This window comes from Haematobia irritans, chromosome 3 (assembly GCF_050003625.1).
Source record: "Haematobia irritans isolate KBUSLIRL chromosome 3, ASM5000362v1, whole genome shotgun sequence".
In the NCBI taxonomy this organism is placed as follows: domain Eukaryota; kingdom Metazoa; phylum Arthropoda; class Insecta; order Diptera; family Muscidae; genus Haematobia; species Haematobia irritans.
This window is the reverse complement of record NC_134399.1, coordinates 141,861,298-141,883,357: the sequence shown is the minus strand read 5'-3', so window position 1 is coordinate 141,883,357 and position 22,060 is coordinate 141,861,298. Positions and strand designations below refer to the sequence as shown.

General features: G+C 30.3%; 1 protein-coding gene across 1 annotated transcript in view; it reads left to right on the top strand.

Moving 5' to 3' along the window:
* The window catches only part of LOC142229431 (uncharacterized), a 64,585-nt gene extending 44,430 nt beyond the window's left edge, over nucleotides 1–20,155 (top strand). Inside the window, exons 2-4 of the mRNA XM_075299993.1 lie at nucleotides 14,591–15,072; nucleotides 15,674–15,787; nucleotides 19,574–20,155. Of these exons, the coding sequence (XP_075156108.1) occupies nucleotides 14,591–15,072; nucleotides 15,674–15,787; nucleotides 19,574–19,924 (947 nt within the window). The 3' untranslated portion in view covers nucleotides 19,925–20,155. The remainder of the gene's footprint in view (nucleotides 1–14,590; nucleotides 15,073–15,673; nucleotides 15,788–19,573) is intronic.
* Nucleotides 20,156–22,060: the final 1,905 nt, after the last annotated feature.

The window sequence follows — 22,060 nt, the reverse complement described above, 5'->3', positions numbered from 1 at the left end:
AATAATTTTTTACATTTTTTTTTTAAATTTTTAATGGATTTTAACGCTTGCCGGAAACGTTTGACCTCAAATATTTTCAAAAATTCACAATTTTTTCAGATTGGATTTAGCATTTTTTAGACAAAATTTAAATGATTTCTACCATTTTATGAATTCTTACTCCGTTTTTAACCTATTTGAAACAAAAAAAGTTAAAATTACCCTTTAAAAGTATGAAAAAACCAAGTTATAAAAAATTGAATTAAAAGAACTTTCTGGGTAGTTAAAATAAAGAACATCATTGGGAGTGCATCTTCTGGAAGTGCTTTTAAAGTTGTGCCTTTGGAAGAACTTCCAAATTTTTTTGCTGGGTAGTCTATAAAAAATTATTAGGCTACATTTTATATTTTTAATATGAAAAGCCATAACCATAAATAATTTAGTTTTGTATTAATCCAATTATATAAAATTTAGTTTTTTTACATTACAAAAAAATTTATGTTGATGGAAAAGTTAATAAAAACGAACGAGCCGATATTAAACATTAAACAACGATATTCAGTTTAAAAATAAAAATCATCAATTACCTTACGGGATCCGATGTTGCAGTTCATCGCAATATATATTCTCTTCATATTTTAATTATATTGGATCTACCATTTACTGAAATAGAATAATCTGTTGTTCAACCTAATCAAAAACTTTTTTCTTTCTGATGCGATTTGGATGCTCAAAATTGAAGAGGTTCTTGTCCAAGGCTGGTTCATGGACTGGTTCTTCTGTTCATTGGCTGGTCCTTCTAAACTGTCCTTAAATGTATCCTTTTGAATGAGTCCAAGTCGTTTCTTAAACTGTCAATTTACCCCGTCTATGACAAACCCACTTTGAAGTGGTCGGTCCCTTCTATACGTTTTGACCAGAACTTGGACTGGTCTCCTCTTGTTTTGGCTATTTTCTGATACTGGGATTTTTTGGTTCTTATCTTTAAAAAGGTCCGAATAGAAAATTGCATTGGATTTGCATGTGGCGAATTTGACAGCCACTACACGGATGGAATGAATTTGGGAACGTTTACCGTGCAAAAAATTTTGTATGTTCTTAGTAAGCCATTGCTTTGAAAGTACATACAAAAATACTCTATTAGAGATGGACTTAATTTTTACCTCCCTAGAAGGTATTTTGAGGTGATATATAAAAATCCTTTGTTTTACGCTGTTTTCTCAATAAATTTTAATATTCTGAATTTTACCGTGCCTATATAAAAAAAAATATTTAAAAAGTGTACCACTCCATTTCACTTAATTTAAAATTTATGTCTTTAAATCAAAAATGAATTTCTTTGTTTTAAAGACATACGACTTTAACGAAATGTGGGAAATTTCAGAGATACGCGTCTTAAATTAAAAAACAATTAAAACAAAGATGATTAGATTCTTTTTAATTACATTTTACATTTTAAATAAAAATGTATTGTGTAAATTGCGTATCCTTTTAGGTTGCACAGGTTTTCATATTAGATCAATATTTTTGTCATTGTATTCATATCATCACTTACGATCAGAAAATTACTTTAAATAGCCTAAAATTGTACACTGAAAAAAAAATATTGTCGTGAGGTCAAAGATTTCATGTCTTTTAAATACGAATGCAAATTTTACTTAGCATAGAAGACGTATTTGTAAAGTTTTTTTTCCTAGTCGTATTGTCGTATTGTCCTTACAATTAAGTGATTTCACTTAAAAATGGGTATCATAACATGAAAGAAAATTTTTTTGGGGTAAGGTAAATTTGATTTTAATAATTCAGAATATGTCTTTAAAATTAATGAAATTGTCTTTAAATTTGTTGTCTTTTTGCATCTTCACTACAAAGCACAAAATCGTTCAAAAATAGGACATGTTTTTCAACGCTTTATTTTAAAGACGTTTTTTACTTGAAACATAGCATAATTTCTACTGGAAGTAGAGTCCTAATTTGGAAAATAAAGTTGTCGTTTTTAAAGGACTTTGATAGCATATGAAGAAAAAAAGCTGAAAAAGCGAAAAATTAAAATTTGCTTCCTAGAAGCAAGTACACTGAAACCAAATTTAAAAGAGAATTGTGTCTTAAAAGTATCCTTACTTGTATTCTCCGCTTCTTTAGCTAGGAATCAATACCAAAATTGTTAAAGTAAAGGCAAAATCTTTGGAACACGCCCGTTTTTTTCAGTGCACTTAGACATTCATTCCATAGTGATACCACATTTGTGAACTTCCCTCTTATCACTGAGTGCTGCCCGATTCCATGTTAAGCTCATTGACAAGGGTCCTCCTTTTTATAGCCGAGTCCGAACGGCGTTCCACATTGCAGTGAAACATATTAGAGAAGCTTTGAAACCCTCAGAAATGTCACCAGCATTACTGAGGTGGGATAATCCACCGCGAACACTTTTTGGTGTTCCGTCGAAGCAGGAATCGAACCCACGACCTTGTGTATGCAAGGCGGACATGCTACCATTGCACCACGGTGGCTCCCGAATTCTTGATGCTTTCGTAGATTTTGCAAAATATTCCTCTCCAACTAAGAAGTACTTCACAAATAAATTTTGACAAAATTTTCTACAGAAATAACATTATGATAAAATTTTCTATAGAAATAAAATATTGACAAAATTGTCTATAGAAATAAAATTTTGACAAAATTGTCTATAGAAATAAAATTTTGACAAAATTGTCTACAGAAATAAAATTTTGACAAAATTGTCTATAGAAATAAAATGTTGACAAAATTTCGATAGAAATAAAATTTTGGCAATTTTTTTCTATTATTGTTGATTTATTCTTCCTCTATAAAAAAAAAATGTTGCAAAATAAGATTTTTGGTTTGGTAGTTTTTTGGTTTTGGCTCAAGTGGCATCCGTTTTTATTACACAAAAAAATATTTTTTCTATTCTATATTTTCTTTAAATAAGTTCAATCTTTATTATATGATTTGGTGCCAATAATTTTTATACCCTGCGCCACACTGTGGAACAGGGTATTATAAGTTAGTGCATATGTTTGTGACATCCAGAAGGAGAAGAGAGAGACACATGGTGTCTTTGGCAATAATGCTCAGGGTGGGTCCCTGAGTCGATATATATTCATGTCCGTCTGTCCGTCCGTCCGTCCCTCCGTCCGTCCGTCTGTCAGTGAACACATTTTTGTGATCAAAGTCTAGGTCGCAATTTAAGTTCAATCGCCTTCAAATTTGGCACATGTTCTTAATTTGGATCAGAATAGAACCCTATTGATTTTGGGAGAAATCGGTTCAGATTTAAATATAGTTCCCATACATATCTTTCGCCCGATATGCACTAATATCGACCCAGCAGCCAGAGTTTTATACCGATTTGCTTGAAATTTTGTACAAACATAACACTTAGTCGTATAGTCAAGTGTGCAAAATTGATTGATTGAAATCGGTTTAGATTTAGATATAGCTCCCATATATATCTTTCGCCCGATATGGACTTATATGGCCCCAGAAGCCAGATTTTTGGCCGAATTTGGTTGAAATTTTGCACTAGGGGTACAATTAGTAGTATAGTCAAGTGTGCAAAATTTGATTGAAATCGGTTTAGATTTAGATATAGCTCCCATATATATCTTTCGCCCGATATGGACTAATATGGTCCTACAAGCCAGAATTTTGGCCCAATTTGGTTGAAATTTTGCACAGAGAGTAGATTTAGCATTGTGGCTATGCGTGCAAATTTTGGTTGAAATCGAATCAGATTTAGATATAGCTCCCTTATATATCTTTCGCCCGATATGCACTTATAAGGACCCAGAAGCCAGAGTTTTATCCCGATTAGCTTGAAATTTTGCACAAGGAGTACGATTGGTAGTATAGTCATGTGTGCCAAATTTGATTGAAATCGGTTCAGATTTAGATATAGCTTCCCTATATATGTTTTTCTGATTTCGACAAAAGTGGTCGAAATACCAATATTTTCCTTGTTATATCGCCACTGCTTAGTCGAAAAGTTATAAAAATTACTCTAATTTTCCTAAACTTCTAATACATATATATCGAGCGATAAATCATAAATAAACTTTTGCGAAGTTTCCTTAAAATTGCTTCAGATTTAAATGTTTCCCATATTTTTTTACTAAAATTGTGTTCCACCCTAGTGCATTAGCCAACTTAAATTTTGAGTCTATAGATTTTGTAGAAGTCTATCAAATTCTGTCCACATCGAGTGATATTTAAATGTATGTATTCGGGACAAACCTTTACATATATCCCCCAACACATTTGACGGATGTGATATGGAATCGAAAATTTATATCTACAAAGTGGTGCAGGGTATAATATAGTCGGCCCCGCCCGACTTTAGACTTTCCTTACTTGTTTTCTCTGTTTTAGTTTCATTTACTACTGCCATAAATGAAAAAAAACCCTAAATGTCAGTAAATTTTCATTACTTTAAAAACGGTTTAAGGAAATCTCCAATACAAATTAGTTAAGTGTTTGCACCGTATAAATCATATTGCTAATAAATCAGTTTACCATTTTGTATTTAAAATATATTCAAATAGTATTCGTTATTTTAAATTTTATTTAACTCAAAAGAAATTATCTAATTAATTTTATTAAACGAAGTTTAATGAAATTTAATTAAAATCAATCATACAATATAATAAATATTAAATTTTGTTATATAATAAAATATAAAAAAATATATAAATCAATATTTGGAAAATATATGTTTTCTGTACAACTTTGCTAAAAAACATTCTTATTTCTTTTCTCTTTAATTTGATGGATTTCAAATGATGAACATATACATTTGTACTTGCCCTTTCGGTATAACTACTTTACTATAATAATTGTGTTTTATCTCGCCCACATGTATAGTAAAGGAAATCGGTCACACAAGAAACAATTGAAGCAGAAAACATCAGCAATTATTCGAAATCACAGCAAAATGCTCTATAGAGTCAGTCCTTAGCTATGTGAAGATTACAAACAATCACACCAGCAATTATAATATAAACAGGTCAATATATCCGTATAAGTGAAGATGTTGGTTGGCTGTGGGTTGATTTTTATCTACTAATTAATGACAAGGTGTTCGAAATAGACAATGACACAGGCACAGGCTCACGCGTATGCCTGTAATCAGGACTCATTGTCAATAAAAACTCCCACGCTTAAAATATTACTAATGGTTAATAATAATAATGGAAAATTCCATGCTCTCAGAGTTAAGCTAAAGTAATATTAGTATAAGGTAAACAGAGAAATACAAACCAATAAGGTGGTGACATTAAATTTAAATTAACAATATAGAAAAAGATTGAATGCTATAATCGGCTATACGATATTTTATTTATTTGACAAAATTCTCCACATTTATGTAGAATCTCTTCAAAAATTTATTGACCTATTTGTTGGTTAAAAGAGTTGAAACCCATTCAACAAAAAAAAAAATATATATTCTCCATATATTGTCACATGCCGTAAGAAGCAAGAATTAACACACTAAGGCCCTCATTAAAACGGGAAGCTTTAAGGAAACAAGAGCTGCTCTTAATTATTTCGGAACTAGAGAACAAAAACTCTTATTAATTGTCGAAAATCGCTGTATTGTTTTTCTAAATATTCCCTATTATTTTCAACCAATTGTCGAAGCTCTTTTACCACTCTGATTGAGATATCTCCAAAACATGCATTCTGAACGCATCAACCGCTTCTTCAGATGTCGAAGAACGTCGACCTCTTATTTTATTGAAAGCGTACGGGAATAAAAATAAGTCATTCAATGTCAGACCTATACGAAAACCGACATTCACTATCAGAAGATAAATCGGTCAACCGGGTTTTATGCACCGGTTTCAGGTGAGCTAGGTTATGATAGTGGCAGCCCGATATTTCAGGCACACTTAGACTATTCAGTCCATTGTGGTATCACAGCGGTGAACTTCTCTCTTATAATTGAGTGCTGTCTAATTCCATGTTTAGCTCAATGACAAGGAACTTCCTTTTTATAGCCGACTCCGAACGGGGTTCCAAATTGCAGAATAGATGGCCTATCAAATCGATATTTTGGGTTGTGAAGCGTGATCCGTCTTCGGCGGTTGGATTTCCTAGTATCTTGGACGAAACTGGCACAGAAATGGTTTTGTAACACTCAGAATGTTCTGGGGTCACGATTGCGACATGTCCTGTTTTCCAAAAAAAAGAGGCGATTATTTGCCTGGAAGTGTTTTTTTTTCTTTTCAAGCAGCATTTGTTGAGTTTGGCTCATCTTGACTGCTGTTTACTTTCGGTCCCATACGTGTCATCAACTGTCACAATGTCATAAAAGTGTTTCGATAAACACTGGTCCATCATCGATGCACTGTTGTCGAGTTAATCCACGTCGAAAGTTGTGAAAAAAATAATCACACGAAAATATTCATTTAATTCTATTTTGTTTGGGCGCATGTCAAATCGGTTCTGAGTTGTCAAATTTTACGATAGAGATGTTAGTTGACATATTGCAACAGGGTTGCCCAATTCCGAAATATAAAAAAACACCCTTTTCGATTAAAGTTGACCATAAAGGGCCAGCAGATGCTTCATCAAAATGGGATTTAATATTGTACGAATATTTAATTTTATCCTAATTAACGCCTATATACACAACATATATAAATATTGACATCCCACTCCCTTGTCTTTGAGTAGTGTAAGTCGTTTTTGCGTGTTCGTTTTGATTACTGCTAATTAGAAGAGAAAATATTATTTTATCCCTAGATATATCCTTATTTTGTGAGTAGGTAAAAAAAACTTTAGTTTTATACGACGTGGAGATTTTAATTGACAATAAGTGTGCCTAGCAAATTTCTCATAGTGTTGGCGTAAATATCTTTATCAAGCAATGCAAGTGGATTATTGATATAATGTCCTTGAGTTTTTCATTATGAGTTTGGGCGTGTGTGTTAGTATATTCGTGGAATAATGGAGATACATTGTAATAATTCTCTCGCATACAATGAATAACTCAAGTGTGTAGGGTTACTAATTTTAGTTATTACCTTGCTTTGCGAAATCCATGGCAATCATACGCTCTGTTGTACTATCATAAGTGTCCAAGCAAAAACTTACAAATTTTTTTAGACGGTCTTGTAAATGTTGTCCATATTTGGTAGGCGTCCACCTATAAAAGGTTAATTTTAGTATGATACTATATCAAACTTCTCATGAAATTTGTCCAATTTTGAAAGAAGCAGTATGGGAAAATACTTGCAAAAAACAAAATTAAACATTTGAATGGCGGGAGTAGCAAACGTTGTTCATTTTTTGGTAGTTTTTTTGTTTGTGATATTTGTGTGTTGTGATGAGTATACAGGGAGTCTGGTATGTATTGCAACAAATATCAGGTTGCTATCATTTCTAAACCACTCATCTGAGAGATGATAGATTTATTCCAGTAACAAACAGTTCATTTTATTGAAAAGTGAAGCCATATTTAATCGAAATCCACGGCGAAGTTGTAGAAAACTGAATAATGGTCGCTTCCCGATTGTATTCATCGACCATGGGATCAAAAAAAAAAAAAAAAAATGAATAAATAAATAAATATATCGGAGGAAAATAAATCAATTAAGCACCGCTTTCCATAGTGTCCTGCATGTAGTGTGAGGAGTAAGCAAATTTTAGGGTCAAATAGCTTTAGATTACAAGCGGATCTGGAAGATGCAAACTTAACATAAGCAGTCTGCTAATGTTTCTGGAACAAAAATAAAACTAGAATTGCTTATACGTAATATCACAATGGAGTGAATAGTCTAAGTGAGCCTGACTAAATGCGGCTTGGAGCCTCCATGAGGCTCCAAAACCAAAGCTTGGGATTGGTTTATATGGGGCTATATATGATTATGGGCCGATATGGACTAATTTTTGCATGTTTGTTAGAGACCGCATACTTACACCACGTACCAAATTTCAACCAGTTTGGATGAATTTTGCTCCTCCAAGAGACTCAGGAGGTCAAATCTGGGGATCGGTTTATATGACCGATAAGGAGCAATTTTTGCATGGTTGTTAGATACCATATATTAACACCACGTATCAAATTTCAACCTGATCAGATGAATTTTGCTCTTCCAAGAGGCTCCGGAGGTCAAATCTGGTGATCAGTTGATATGGGGGCTATATATAATTATGGACCAATTTTTGCATGGTGGTTAGAGACCATATTTTAACACTACATACCAAATTTCAACCGAATCGAATGAAATTTGCTTCTTTAAGAGGCTCCACAAACCAAATCTGGGGGTCGGTTTATATGGGAGCTATATATAATAATGGACCGATATGAACCAATTTTTGCATGGTTATTAGATACTATTTACTAACACCATATACCAAATTTCAACCGGATCGGACGAAATTTGCTTTTCTAAGATGGTTTGGAGATCAAATCTGGGGAGCGGTATATTTGGGGGCTATATATAATTATGGACCGATATGGACCAGTTTTGGCATGGTTGTTAGAGACCATATAGTAACACTACGTACCAAATTTCAGCCGGATCGGATGAAATTTTCTTCTCTAAGAGCCTCCGCAAGCCAAATCTGGGGGTCGGTTTATATGGGGCCTATACGTAAAAGTGATCCGATATGATCCATTTGCAATACCATCTGACCTACATTAATAAAAACTACTTATGCCAAGTTTCAAGTCGATAGCTAGTTTCGTACGGAAGTTAGCGTGATTTCAACAGACGGACGAACGGACATTCTTCACTGAAAAAAATATTGTCGTGAATTCAAAGATTTCATGTCTTTAAAATACGAATGTAAATTTTGCTTAGCATAGAAGACGCATTTCTCTAATATAAAGTTTTTTCCTTGTTCAAAAGTCGATAAACTTTTCACTGAAGTCGTATTGTCCTTATAATTAAGTGATTTCACTTAAAAATGGGTATCATAACATGAAAGAAAAAATCTTTGGGCTAAGGTCAATTTGACTTTACTAATTCAGAAAAATTCTTTAAATTTAATGAAATTGTCTTTAAATTTGTTGTCTTTTTGCATCGTGACTACAAAGCAAAAAATAATTCAAATATAGGACATGTTTTTCAACACTTTATTTTAAAGACGTTTTTTACTCGAAACATAGCATAATTTCTACTGAAAGTCGAGTCTTAATTAGGAAAATAAAGTTGTCGTTAACTCGTTTTTAAAGGACTTTAATAGCATACGACGAAAAAAAGCTGAAGAAGCGAAAAATTAAAATTTGCTTCCTGGAAGCAAGTACACAAAACCCAAATTTAAAAGAGAATTGTGTCTTAAAATTATCCTTACTTGTATTCTCCGCGTCTTTGACTCGGAATCAATACCAAAATTTTTAAAGTAAAGACAAAATCTTTGGAACCGGGCATGCTTTTTTTCAGTGTTAGATCGACTCAGAATTTCACCGCGACCCAGAATATATATACTTTATGGGGTTTTAGAGCAATATTTCGATGTGTTACAAACGGAATGACAAAGTTAATATACCCCCATCCTATAAAAAGCTTCGTCTCTGAATACATTTATTGCTCGATCGTGTGTATTTAGAATGAATTTCATTAATCTCGTTGACATTTTGAGCCAATACGCCCGAAATAAAACTCTATTTCTTTAAAATGCAACTCTTCGGCCGCAACAGTAAAGTAGGGTATAGTATAATTCACTTGGTTCTGCTCTTCCTTGCCGATTTGTTTACTGAGCTGCATCATCTCTACAGATAAGTGACAAATTTTATTGACAAAGATCCATTGTCGTCATAAAAGACCACACACATGTGAATTTCTAGCTGATTAACTTGTCTAATTATTACCATCGCAATAATCCACATAATTTGTCATCATGGCTTTTTGCCGTTGTTATCATTACAATTTCACAGTTTTATCCAATCATCAGTTAGACTATAACATATGTGACGATACTCTCAATTGCCGTAACTATAATTAAATAAAATTTCTAATACCGATCTCATCTGTGTCTGAGTAATTGGAATTTCATTAATGTAGACAGAGTCACAACTAGATTTAGTCAACTCCAGTTTATTTTTTTTTTTTTGGTTTTTTCTTATGCGTTGCTATTGCATGTAGCACTGCGGTAGGTTTGGTATTTTTGCAACTACATGACTTTTAATTGTATAGTTGTACATTGTATAGATGAAGATGGGTCCGAATGCAACTAAACGCTTATGGTTTTAGATGACTTACGTTATGGGTGTTTCTACCATGAATGAGGGGATTCTGTTCGATTTATAATAGTATTTTTGCTGAGTCCAAGAGGAAGATGGTCCATCTTGAGAATCGAACTATCGACTGCTGTTTACATTCGGGCTCATTTTCATATATTATCACCTGTCACGATATCATAGACGTTTTTCGAAGCATCGCTCTTGTATTTTTGGAATATTTCTTTCGATCTTTTTTGAGCGATTGAATGTATGCTAGTCCTGCTAATAACTAATGGAGATTTCGATTGGGAAAAAAGGTGCAACATTCTCGAAATTGAATGGAAAATATGAAGGACACGGCCATAGACTTTGGATCCTGTATCCCGCACAATATTATGAATTAACAATAACTTTGGAATGACACTATCATTGGGGGAAAATTCAATGAGGGAAAAAGTAGGGTAACACCAAGGCAACATATTTTTTGCGAATTGAAAACGCCATAAGGTTGGATCAACCAAACGATAGGTCTCACGATAATCTTACGATATCAATTGACATACAGTATCAATGGTTTCTGGAACAACAACTGAGCTTGGAACACCTTCGAGAAATTTGTCTTGGAGTGAACTACGACCTCGGTTGAGTTCACCATTCGACATTTAGAAATACTGGTCATCGCCAAAAATTGAATTAAGTTTATCGATGCACTGTTGTCCAAAATTATAAAATAATCGCACGAAAATGTTCACGGCTTAAACTCAGTTTTTTTGGGACTGATAGATCTTTTATGATAGAGCTATCAACTTTACGATAGACCTGTCATTTGGCCGAATGCAACACTTTGTTTGTTAACAAATTAGTCGATTTGGAATGGCCTCTCATAGGAGAAAACCAAATTCGGTAACGGGCCACTTTCTTGAATGCGAAGCACCTGTTTGGCTCTTTCCAGTCTAACTTTTTGTTTTGAAACTTCAGTGTCTTCGCATTTGAGACAAAAGAAGATTTTCGTACGATTCCCAAAAGTAGTAAGAATGAACTACTATATGGTTAAAATGGTTATGATTTGGCGCCAATGATTTTCTCCTTTACTTTTAGTTAATTTTTCTTCTATAGATGATGTATTTCGCTGTATATTTAACTAAAATATTTTAGTAAGTACAACATGATAAAAATTAGTTCATAATTTTTGTCAAATTGAAGAACATTTTTTAAAAGTAATATTTTTTTTCTGTTATTTAATAACATTTCATATTTTGGAAGGAAAAATTGGAATTAAAAATTATTTAAATGTCTTTGGCGCTATATGAATTTCTAGGCAGACACAATTTAAGTAAAATTTACTCATTTGAGAAACTTATGAACTCAATTTCAGCAAACTTCTACCATTTTAGGAAAATATGAACTATATCCATATCTATTCTCATTTTTAGTTTATGTCATTAAAGTAAGCAAAAAATAAATAAAATACGAAAATTTTATCTCACATTGAACTAAAATCAACTTATTTTCATGACTAAAATAAATATAAATTGGCTATACAAATTTTCGGTGTCTTTTTTCTGGGCGAAAAATGCGTTTTTGTTTATCACTCTAACGCATTGGTACAAGACACAAACGATTTGTTCACATTTTAAAGCTGGAGGGTTCTAACAATAGCCACTTGGGGTTTTCCACCCAAAGATAAACCAATCACTCTATCACACTTGAATTATATCTGGAATAACTTTATTTGTAAATACAATACATCAGTATGCGTTTGTAAAATTGTAAACAATAAAATGCATTGCCATTATCAGACGATCGGTGTAGAAATTAAAGCAACCTTAAATTGCTTGCAATACATATCTGCTACCATTTAAGGTAAGTTAGGTATAATGGCAGCCCAATATTTCAGGCTCATAAAGGGTGATTCTTTTGAGGTTAGGATTTTCATGCATTAGTATTTGACAGATCACGTGGGATTTCAGACATGGTGTCAAAGAGAAAGATGCTCAGTATGCTTTGACATTTCATCATGAATAGACTTACTAACGAGCAACGCTTGCAAATCATTGAATTTTATTACCAAAATCAGTGTTCGGTTCGAAATGTGTTTCGCGCTTTACGTCCGATTTATGGTCTACATAATCGACCAAGTGAGCAAACAATTAATGCGATTGTGACCAAGTTTCGCACTCAGTTTACTTTATTGGACATTAAACCAACCACACGAATGCGTACAGTGCGTACAGAAGAGAATATTGCGTCTGTTTCTGAGAGTGTTGCTGAAGACCGTGAAATGTCGATTCGTCGCCGTTCGCAGCAATTGGGTTTGTGTTATTCGACCACATGGAAGATTTTACGCAAAGATCTTGGTGTAAAACCGTATAAAATACAGCTCGTGCAAGAACTGAAGCCGAACGATCTGCCACAACGTCGAATTTTCAGTGAATGGGCCCTAGAAAAGTTGGCAGAAAATCCGCTTTTTTATCGACAAATTTTGTTCAGCGATGAGGCTCATTTCTGGTTGAATGGCTACGTAAATAAGCAAAATTGCCGCATTTGGAGTGAAGAGCAACCAGAAGCCGTTCAAGAACTGCCCATGCATCCCGAAAAATGCACTGTTTGGTGTGGTTTGTACGCTGGTGGAATCATTGGACCGTATTTTTTCAAAGATGCTGTTGGACGCAACGTTACGGTGAAATGCGATCGCTATCGTTCGATGCTAACAAACTTTTTGTTGCCAAAAATGGAAGAACTGAACTTGGTTGACATGTGGTTTCAACAAGATGGCGCTACATGCCACACAGCTCGCGATTCTATGGCCATTTTGAGGGAAAACTTCGGAGAACAATTCATCTCAAGAAATGGACCGGTATGTTGGCCACCAAGATCATGCGATTTGACGCCTTTAGACTATTTTTTGTGGGGCTACGTCAAGTCTAAAGTCTACAGAAATAAGCCAGCAACTATTCCAGCTTTGGAAGACAACATTTCCGAAGAAATTCGGGCTATTCCGGCCGAAATGCTCGAAAAAGTTGCCCAAAATTGGACTTTCCGAATGGACCACCTAAGACGCAGCCGCGGTCAACATTTAAATGAAATTATCTTCAAAAAGTAAATGTCATGGACCAATCTAACGTTTCAAATAAAGAACCGATGAGATTTTGCAAATTTTATGCGTTTGTTTTAAAAAAAAAGTTATCAAGCTCTTAACAAATCACCCTTTATAAACTTATCTCTTACCACTAAGTGCTGCCCGATTCTATGTTAAACTCAATGACAAGGGACCTCCTTTTTATAGCCGAGTCACGGCGTTCCACATTGCAGTGAAACCACTTAGAGAAGCTAAGAAATGTCACCAGCATTACAGAGATGGGATAATCTACCGCTGAAAAACTTTTTGGTCTTTGGTCGAAACTGTGTATGCAAGGCGGGCATGCTAACCATTGTACCACGGTGGCTCCCACATTTAAGCTAAAACTCATTAAAAGAAAACCAGAGAAAATATTTAAGTTTGCGTATGGAATATCCTATAATGTCTGAGGCGTTTCACAATAGTAATAAACTTGTTTCTGCACTTGTATACCCATATTACACACACACACACGAAGACCTCTTTATCAAAACTATTGAGGAAATTTTTACAATCGGTAAAAAGTCATCCAAACTCAACACAAATATAATGATCTTTATTAAAAGCCGGCCGGTGAAAAAACGAAAACTTATTTTCTACTCGAATTAAATTTAACAAGATAGAGAGAAATCTGAACGTTTAAACGATTACACTTCGTGTATTTGTATGAATTAAATGAGAGGTATACATGTGTCCAATTGATGTTCTCTTGACTTGTTAGTGGAGGGGAGGGAGGGGGTACAATTAAAAAATTCTTAAAATGCGACATGTGAACATTTTGTGACTAATTACCGCATTGTTTTAGGTTGCATGAGAGTATTGTTTTGTGAGTGAACGAACGAACGAACATATTTTAATGAATGAATGATTGAACGCGATTTTTATACAAATCGACCACACACAACTACCTTCTCTGTAGGGTAGGTCTGAGTACCACCCAATGTAGTTGTTGTTGCAATTGAATTTGTGCGCATGGCTTTTGTATATGTATTCTTAAGATTTCTCTAAAATAAGAGAGTATATCATAGGAGTATTGAGATTCGTCTGGATGGACGATATTGAGTAAAAAATGTGCATTTATTTTTTTAGTTTTTATTATATATTTTCATTACTTGTGAATTCATTTGTGAATAATGAAGATTTAGAAATCGGAAAGAATATTTTTTTTTGTTTCTAAATTTTGGAATGTAAAAGTTGCTGAGTAGCAATTATCTAACAATACAAAACATATGTTTACTATTTTTTAAATAAGTTCATATTATCTTAAATTTTATTAATTTTTTTCTTCTACATTTTCATTACAGAATTATTACTTATCCTTGTATTTATTTATTGTGCCATATCATCAACATACCTACCGCAAACACATGCCATTCCCGTACCTCGCACAAAAGCATCCGGCCAGAGATTAATTCTACATTCGAACGTATATCGGGAACGTTACCATCAGAATCTATTGAAAAATCATCGTTATCATCAGCAGAGGCAACAACAACAACTGTATCAACAACAAAAACAAATTCTACAAGATTTCCATCGATATCATCAGAAACAAAGACAAGAACAACAACTAGAGCAAAGATCCTCCTACATAGCCCCGATTTTGCGAAAAGTTCATCGGCAACAATTAAGGCATCATCATTTACATCAACGTGCTGCACCAACATCTACCAGTCAAATTCAAACCAGAACCATGAATTACTGTGAAAATAATCAAATTTTAGGTAGTCTACCTAAACAACTCTATATGTCGCTGGATACCATGAAGAATATGATGGAAAACTATGTAAGTTTATAAAAAAGAAAAGGTACAGAGAGAGAAGAAAAATAGTCGATTATTTGGATGTACTAATTTTGACATTCCGCTAAGGATTTTGATATTGATTTTGAGCCAAAAATGTGATTTCTTTAAAATAAAAAGGCTTTCCTCCGGAACGAAAGTATATACAGACGAAATTCCCTTTTCCTATAAAATATTTTTTTTTGTGAGAAACTAAACCCAAATATATGATAAGCGATTCAAAGATTATGTGCAAACTTTTTATTAAAAAAAAAAAAAAAAAATTAGAGTCACAAGAAGTCTTTGCTTGCCTAAAATTTCGTTCCTCAGAAAAGAGAAGTCTTCTATCAGTATGGGCTCTATAGAATTAAACTACATATTGCATATCTCATTTTCATCAAATTTTCATTTTGGGTGGGATACATGAAAAAATTTCTAAAATTAAATGTCAATTTAAAAATAAAAAAACATTGAGAAACCGACTTTAAAACTTTTCATTATACACTTCAAGTATTATTGCTCTCCTTTTATTACTTCTGATTTGAATTAGGTTTGGTTTATTAAATATAGACATTTTATTTAATTAAATTATTATTTCTTTTTTTAGTTATTGCTTTTGGATGAACCAAACGGCTATAGCCAGAAAGCAGAAGAATGGAGCAAACATCATTTGGATATGAGAAATGCCGACAATCAGGATACGGTTGCTTTCAAAAATGAGGTGAGTTTATTGAAAATTTTGTAAATGAGTGTATATTTATGGACTTTGGACAATTCCAAATCATTGCATAAGTAATCAATTATGAAAGAATTCCATTCGGGAAAGCTTCAAATACTTTCTTCAATTCTGCTTTAAAATGTTATATTAAAATATTTTCCCTATTTCTCGATTCAATAATCGATATATATGAAAACTTTGAAAATTTAAATAAATTCCAGGAGACAACATTATGAATTGAATTGTTATACGTAATGTAAAGCGCTATATGTTTGTTAGTTTTCTTCATTTTATTGTTCAAAAGCAATAATATCAAAAGACCATTGTTATATCACCGAAACCGAGAGTAAGCCTTTTCCAAAAATTTGATGTAGAAATAAAATTTTTACAAAGATTTCTATAGAAATAAAATTTTGAAAAAGTTTTCTATAGACATAAAATTTTGACAAAATCTGCAAAAGAAATAAATTTTTAACAACATTTTCTAAAGAAATATAATGTTGGCAAAAGTTTCTGTAGAAATAACATTTTGACAAAATTTTCTATAGAAATAAAATTTTGACAAAATTTTCTATAGAAATAAAATTTTGACAAAATTTTCTAAAGAAATAAAATTTTGGCAATATTTTCTATAGAAATAAAATTTTGACAAAATTTTCTATAGAAATTAAATTTTGAAAAAATTTTCTATAGAAATAAAATTTTGACAAAATTTTCTAAACATATAAAATTTTGGCAATATTTTCTATAGAAATAAAATTTTGACAAAATTTTCTATAGAAATAAAATGTTGACAAAATTTTCTATAGAAATAAAATTTTGACAAAATTTTCTATAAAAATAAAATTTTGACAAAATTTTCTATAGAAATAAAATTTTGGGAATATTTTCTAAAGAAATAAAATTTTGACAAAATTTTGTAAAGAAATAAAATTTAGACGATATTTTCTATAGGATTAAAATTTTGAGAAAATTTTCTACAGAAATCAATTTTTTTAAAAATTAAATTTTGACTAAATTTTCTAGAGAAATAAAATTTTGACAAAATTTTCCATAGAAATAAAATGTTAACAAAATTTTCTATAGAAATAAGATTTTGACAACATTTTGTATAGAAATAAAATTTTGACAAAATTTTCTAAAGAAATAAAATTTTGACAAAATTTTCTATAGAAATAAAATTTTGACAAAATCTTCTAAAGAAACAAAATTTTGACAACATTTTCTATAGAAATAAAATGTTGACAAAATTTTCTATAAAAATAAAACTTTGGCAAAATTTTCTATAGAAATAAAATTTTGGGAATATTTTCTAAAGAAATAAAATTTTGACAAAATTTTGTAAAGAAATAAAATTTAGACGATATTTTCTATAGAAATACAATTTGAGAAAATTTTCTACAGAAATCAATTTTTTTAAAAATTAAATTTTGACTAAATTTTCTAGAGAAATAAAATTTTGACAAAATTTTCCATAGAAATAAAATGTTAACAAAATTTTCTATAGAAATAAGATTTTGACAACATTTTGTATAGAAATAAAATTTTGACAAAATTTTCTAAAGAAATAAAATTTTGACAAAATTTCCTATAGAAATAAAATTGTGACAAAATTTTCTATAGAAATGAAATTTTGACAATATTTTCTATAGAAATAAAATTTTGACAAAATTTTCTATAGAAATAAAATTTTGACAAAATTTTCTATAGAAATAAAATTTTTACAAAATTTTCTAAAGAAATAAAATTTTCTATAGAAATAAAATTTTGACAAAATTTTCTATAGAAATAAAATATTGACAAAATTTTCTATAGAAATAAAATGTTGACAAAATTTTCTAAAAAATTAAACTTTGGCAATATTTTCTATAGAAATACATTTTTGACAAAATTTTATATAGAAATAAAATTTTGACAAAATTTTCTACGGAAATAAAATTTTGTTAAAATTTTCTACAGAAATTAAATTTAGACAAAATTTTCTATAGAAATAAAATTTTGGCAATAGTTTCTGTAGAAATAAAATTTTGACAAAATTTCCTATAGAAATAAAATTTTGACAAAATGTTCTAAAGAAATTAAATTCTGACAAAATTTTCTATAGAAATACAATTTTAATAAAGCTTTCTATAGAAGTAAAATATTGCAAAATTTTCTAGAGAAATACAATTTTGACAAAATTTTCTATAGATATAAAATATTGACAAAATTTTCTATAGAGATGAAATTTTGACAAAATTTTCTATAGAAATGAAATTTTGACGAAATTTTCTATAGAAATAAAATGTTGAAAAAATAAAAATAAAATTTTTACAAAAATTTCTAAATAAATAAAATTTGGGCAATATTTTCTTCAGAAATAAAATTTAGACAAAATTTTCTACAGAAATAAAATTTTGACAAAATTTTCTAAAGAAATAAAATTTTGGCATTATTTTCTACACGAATAAAATTTAGTCAAAATTTTCTCAAATAGTAAAATTTTGGCAATATTTTCTGTAGAAATAAAATTTTGACAAAATTTTCTATAGAAATAAAATTTGGGCAATATTTTTTACAGAAATAAAATTTAGACAAAATTTTCTAGAGAAATAAAATTTTGACAAAATTTTCTATAGAAATAAAATTTTGACAACATTTTCTACAGAAATAAAATTTAGACAAAATTTTCTGCAGAAATAAAATGTTGCCAAATTTTCTAAAGAAATAAAATTTTGACAATATTTTCTATAGAAGTCAAATTTAGACGATATTTTCTATAGAAGTAAAATTTTGACAAAATTTTCTATAGAAATAAAATGTTGCCAAATTTTCTAAAAAAATAAAATTTTGGCAATATTTTCTATAGAAGTCAAATTTAGACGATATTTTCTATAGAAGTAAAATTTTGACAAAATTTTCTATAGAAATAAAATGTTGCCAAATTTTCTAAAGAAATAACATTTTGGCAATATTTTCTATAGAAGTCAAATTTAGACGATATTTTCTATAGAAGTAAAATTTTGACAAAATTTTCTATAGAAATAAAATGTTGACAAAATTTTCTATAGAAATAAAATTTTGACAAAATTTTCTATAGAAATAAAATTTTGACAAAATTTTCTAAAGAAATAAACTTTTTGCAATTTTTTCAATAGAAGTAAAATTTTGACAATATTTTCTATAGAAATAAAATTTTGACAAAATTTTCTACAGAAATTAAATTTGGACAAAATTTTCTATAGAAGTAAAATTTAGACAATATTTTCTATAGAAATACAATTTGACCAAATTTTCTATTGAAATAAAATTTGGACAAAAATTTCTATTGAAATAAACTTTTGACGAAATTTTCTATAGAAATAAAATTTTGACAAAATTTCCTATAGAAATAAAATTTTGGCAATAGTTTCTGTAGAAATAAAATTTTGACAAAATTTCTATAGAAATAAAATGTTGACAAAATGTTCTACAGAAATTAAATTGTTTTAAAAAATAAATTTTGACAAAATTTTCTATAGAAATAAAATTTTAACAAAATTTTCTATAGAAATAAAATTTTGACAAAACTTTCTACAAAAATAAAATATTGACAAAATTTTCTATAGAAATAAAATTTTTACAAAATTTTCTATAAAAATAAAATGTTGGTATAATTATCTATATATATATATAAAATGTTGACAAAATTTTCTATAGAAGATTTGTTTGTTTGGTAGTTTTTGGTAGCATTTTATAAATGTATTCCCCACACTTTATATTTTATGCAAATACTAATAAGATTTTCTATTTTTGTTTCTCCTCTTTCAGATTCATCAAAGATTACATGATTTTTTCGTAAACCTTCATAATTTCTATCATTTGCTAAGGTCAACTCGAGGCCAGATAAGATCTCTTCCAAACGAAAGAGATATAAGTGATTCGCTCCGGCAGCATTTCGATAATTTCTTGCGTGAAATCGAGTATACCAAACAAGCAGCTGAGGAAGTTTTAAGGAATTTGCAAATCGATATTCCGGCCTTAGGTGAAAATATCGAATACAATAGGCATCTCGATAGCAGTCTAAAAGTTCGCGATTTCATAGTATTTAAAGAAATTATAGAGGAAATGGAAGCTGTTCACAATTTACTGAATACCCTATGTTATGCCCAACTCAAGTAAGGATGTGGGAGAGTAGCAGAAGCAGCAGCAGTATATAATAACAAATTAAATTGTTATTGATAGCATTACAACAAAAAACACAAAAGAAAATCTTCAAATCGTATTAAATGTCAAAAAGCAGTAATTTCCAAAAACAACAACAAAACACATTAACTAACAAAATCTACACACTATAAAAATATTATTAAATGAATATAAAAACAATCCATTTTAAAATTAAGCATTTTTGTTTTGATGTAATATTACAAACGTTTCCTTAATCTATCTATATAATGACTAAAAAAACAAAAAAACAATACTTAACAAAACACTCACACACCACATAGAATAATATACTTAACAATAGTTAAACCCTTGCATGATTATCCAAAATTATACAAAGTAGAAGAAAACAAAAATTGATGACGAATTATATACAATTATTTTATTTGTTTCTATTTAAACAAAATAAATTAAGAACCTATGGCTTAGTCTTTAATATCTGCCATGTGAAGATAATGTTGTAGAAAAAAACAAACAAACAAAATAAAAATTTCCTGCTATTGAAAATATTTCATTATAATTAATACTATCATTTGAATATTTTCATTGTCATGAAATATCGTTATTTATTTATTTTATTTCATTAGTGAAACATTCACTTTCACAATGAAAGTTTTTTCTTAATAATTTATTTTTATATGTATTTATATTTAAATTATTTAATTTATTGGTATTATTTAAACAAAGAAAGAAAATCTACATTGTGCAAAAATGCAACATAAGATAAAAACAACAATTATTAGACTGTAAATTACATGGGCTGATTAATGTTAATTCGTATGTTAATGTTATTTTTATTATTTAGATTTATTTTTATTTATTTATTTGATTTTAGTTAGTTACTTTTTTTTATAATTATAAAATTTTTTTCTTCAAAAAATAAATACACAAATATTATATTTGATGGATTGACCTTCATCTTAAATCAAAAAATAATTTTGATTTTTTTATTTGATATAATTTTATTTTTTTGTTTAGTTATTGAATAACAAAAACACAGAAAATTATATCACGAACAATTTTCCAATCAAATTTAAAACAAATCAGTTAGAAGAATAATTGATTCGTCTAAATTTTTAATTAAAACAAAAAACAATTAAAAAATGTATTGTGTCAATTAATTTTTAAATTAGATAAATTACTTTTAATTGTATTTGGCGGTTGACGCTATCATTTCTGTGGTTGACTAAACTTCAATTATATTGGATCGTGAGTGAAGACAAAAAATATTTTTTCTGTGTATATAAGCGAAAGCCTGGGGAAACCTTGAAAATAAAAAATGTAAAAGCAAGTATAAGGTTAGGTTAGGTTAGGTTAGGTGGCAGCCCGATGTATCAGGCTCACTTAGACTATTTAGTCCATTGTGATATCACATTGGTGAACTTCTCTCTTATCACTGAGTGCTGCCCGATTCCATGTTTTAGCTTAATGACAAGGGACCTCCTTTTTATAGCCGAGTCCGAACGGCGTTCCACATTGCAGTGAAACCACTTAGAGAAGCTTTGAAATCCTCAGAAATGTCACCAGCATTACTGAGGTGGGATAATCCACCGCTGAAAAACTTTTTGGTGTTCGGTCGAAGCAGGAATCGAACCCACGACCTTGTGTATGCAAGGCGGGCATGCTAACCATTGCACCACGGTGTAAAGAATGGTACTTGTATGTCCGCACATTGTGTTGAACACTAAGTTTTTATTGATGGGATAATGAACGCCAAAATGTATCTTCACTCATTTGGAATCGTGGACCACACAAAACCAAATTTCAACTAAGACAACCATTAAAAACGTGTTAGGGGAAGAATGGGGAGAAATCTGTCAAGAAACGTGTCGAAAAATGGTAGAGCCGATGCCAAGACGACTGTAAGCCATTTGCGCTAACAAAGAGCACCATCTCAGCGAAAAGAATTGGAAGTTCTTCTAAAGGTACAACTCTAAAAACTCTTCCAAAAATGTTCTCCCAAAGATGTTCTTTATTTTAACTAAACGGAAAGTTAATTTAATTCAATTTTTTTTATATTTCACATTTTTCATATTTTAATGGGAAATTTAATTTTTTTGTTTCAAATAGGTTAAAAACAGAATAAAAAGTAGT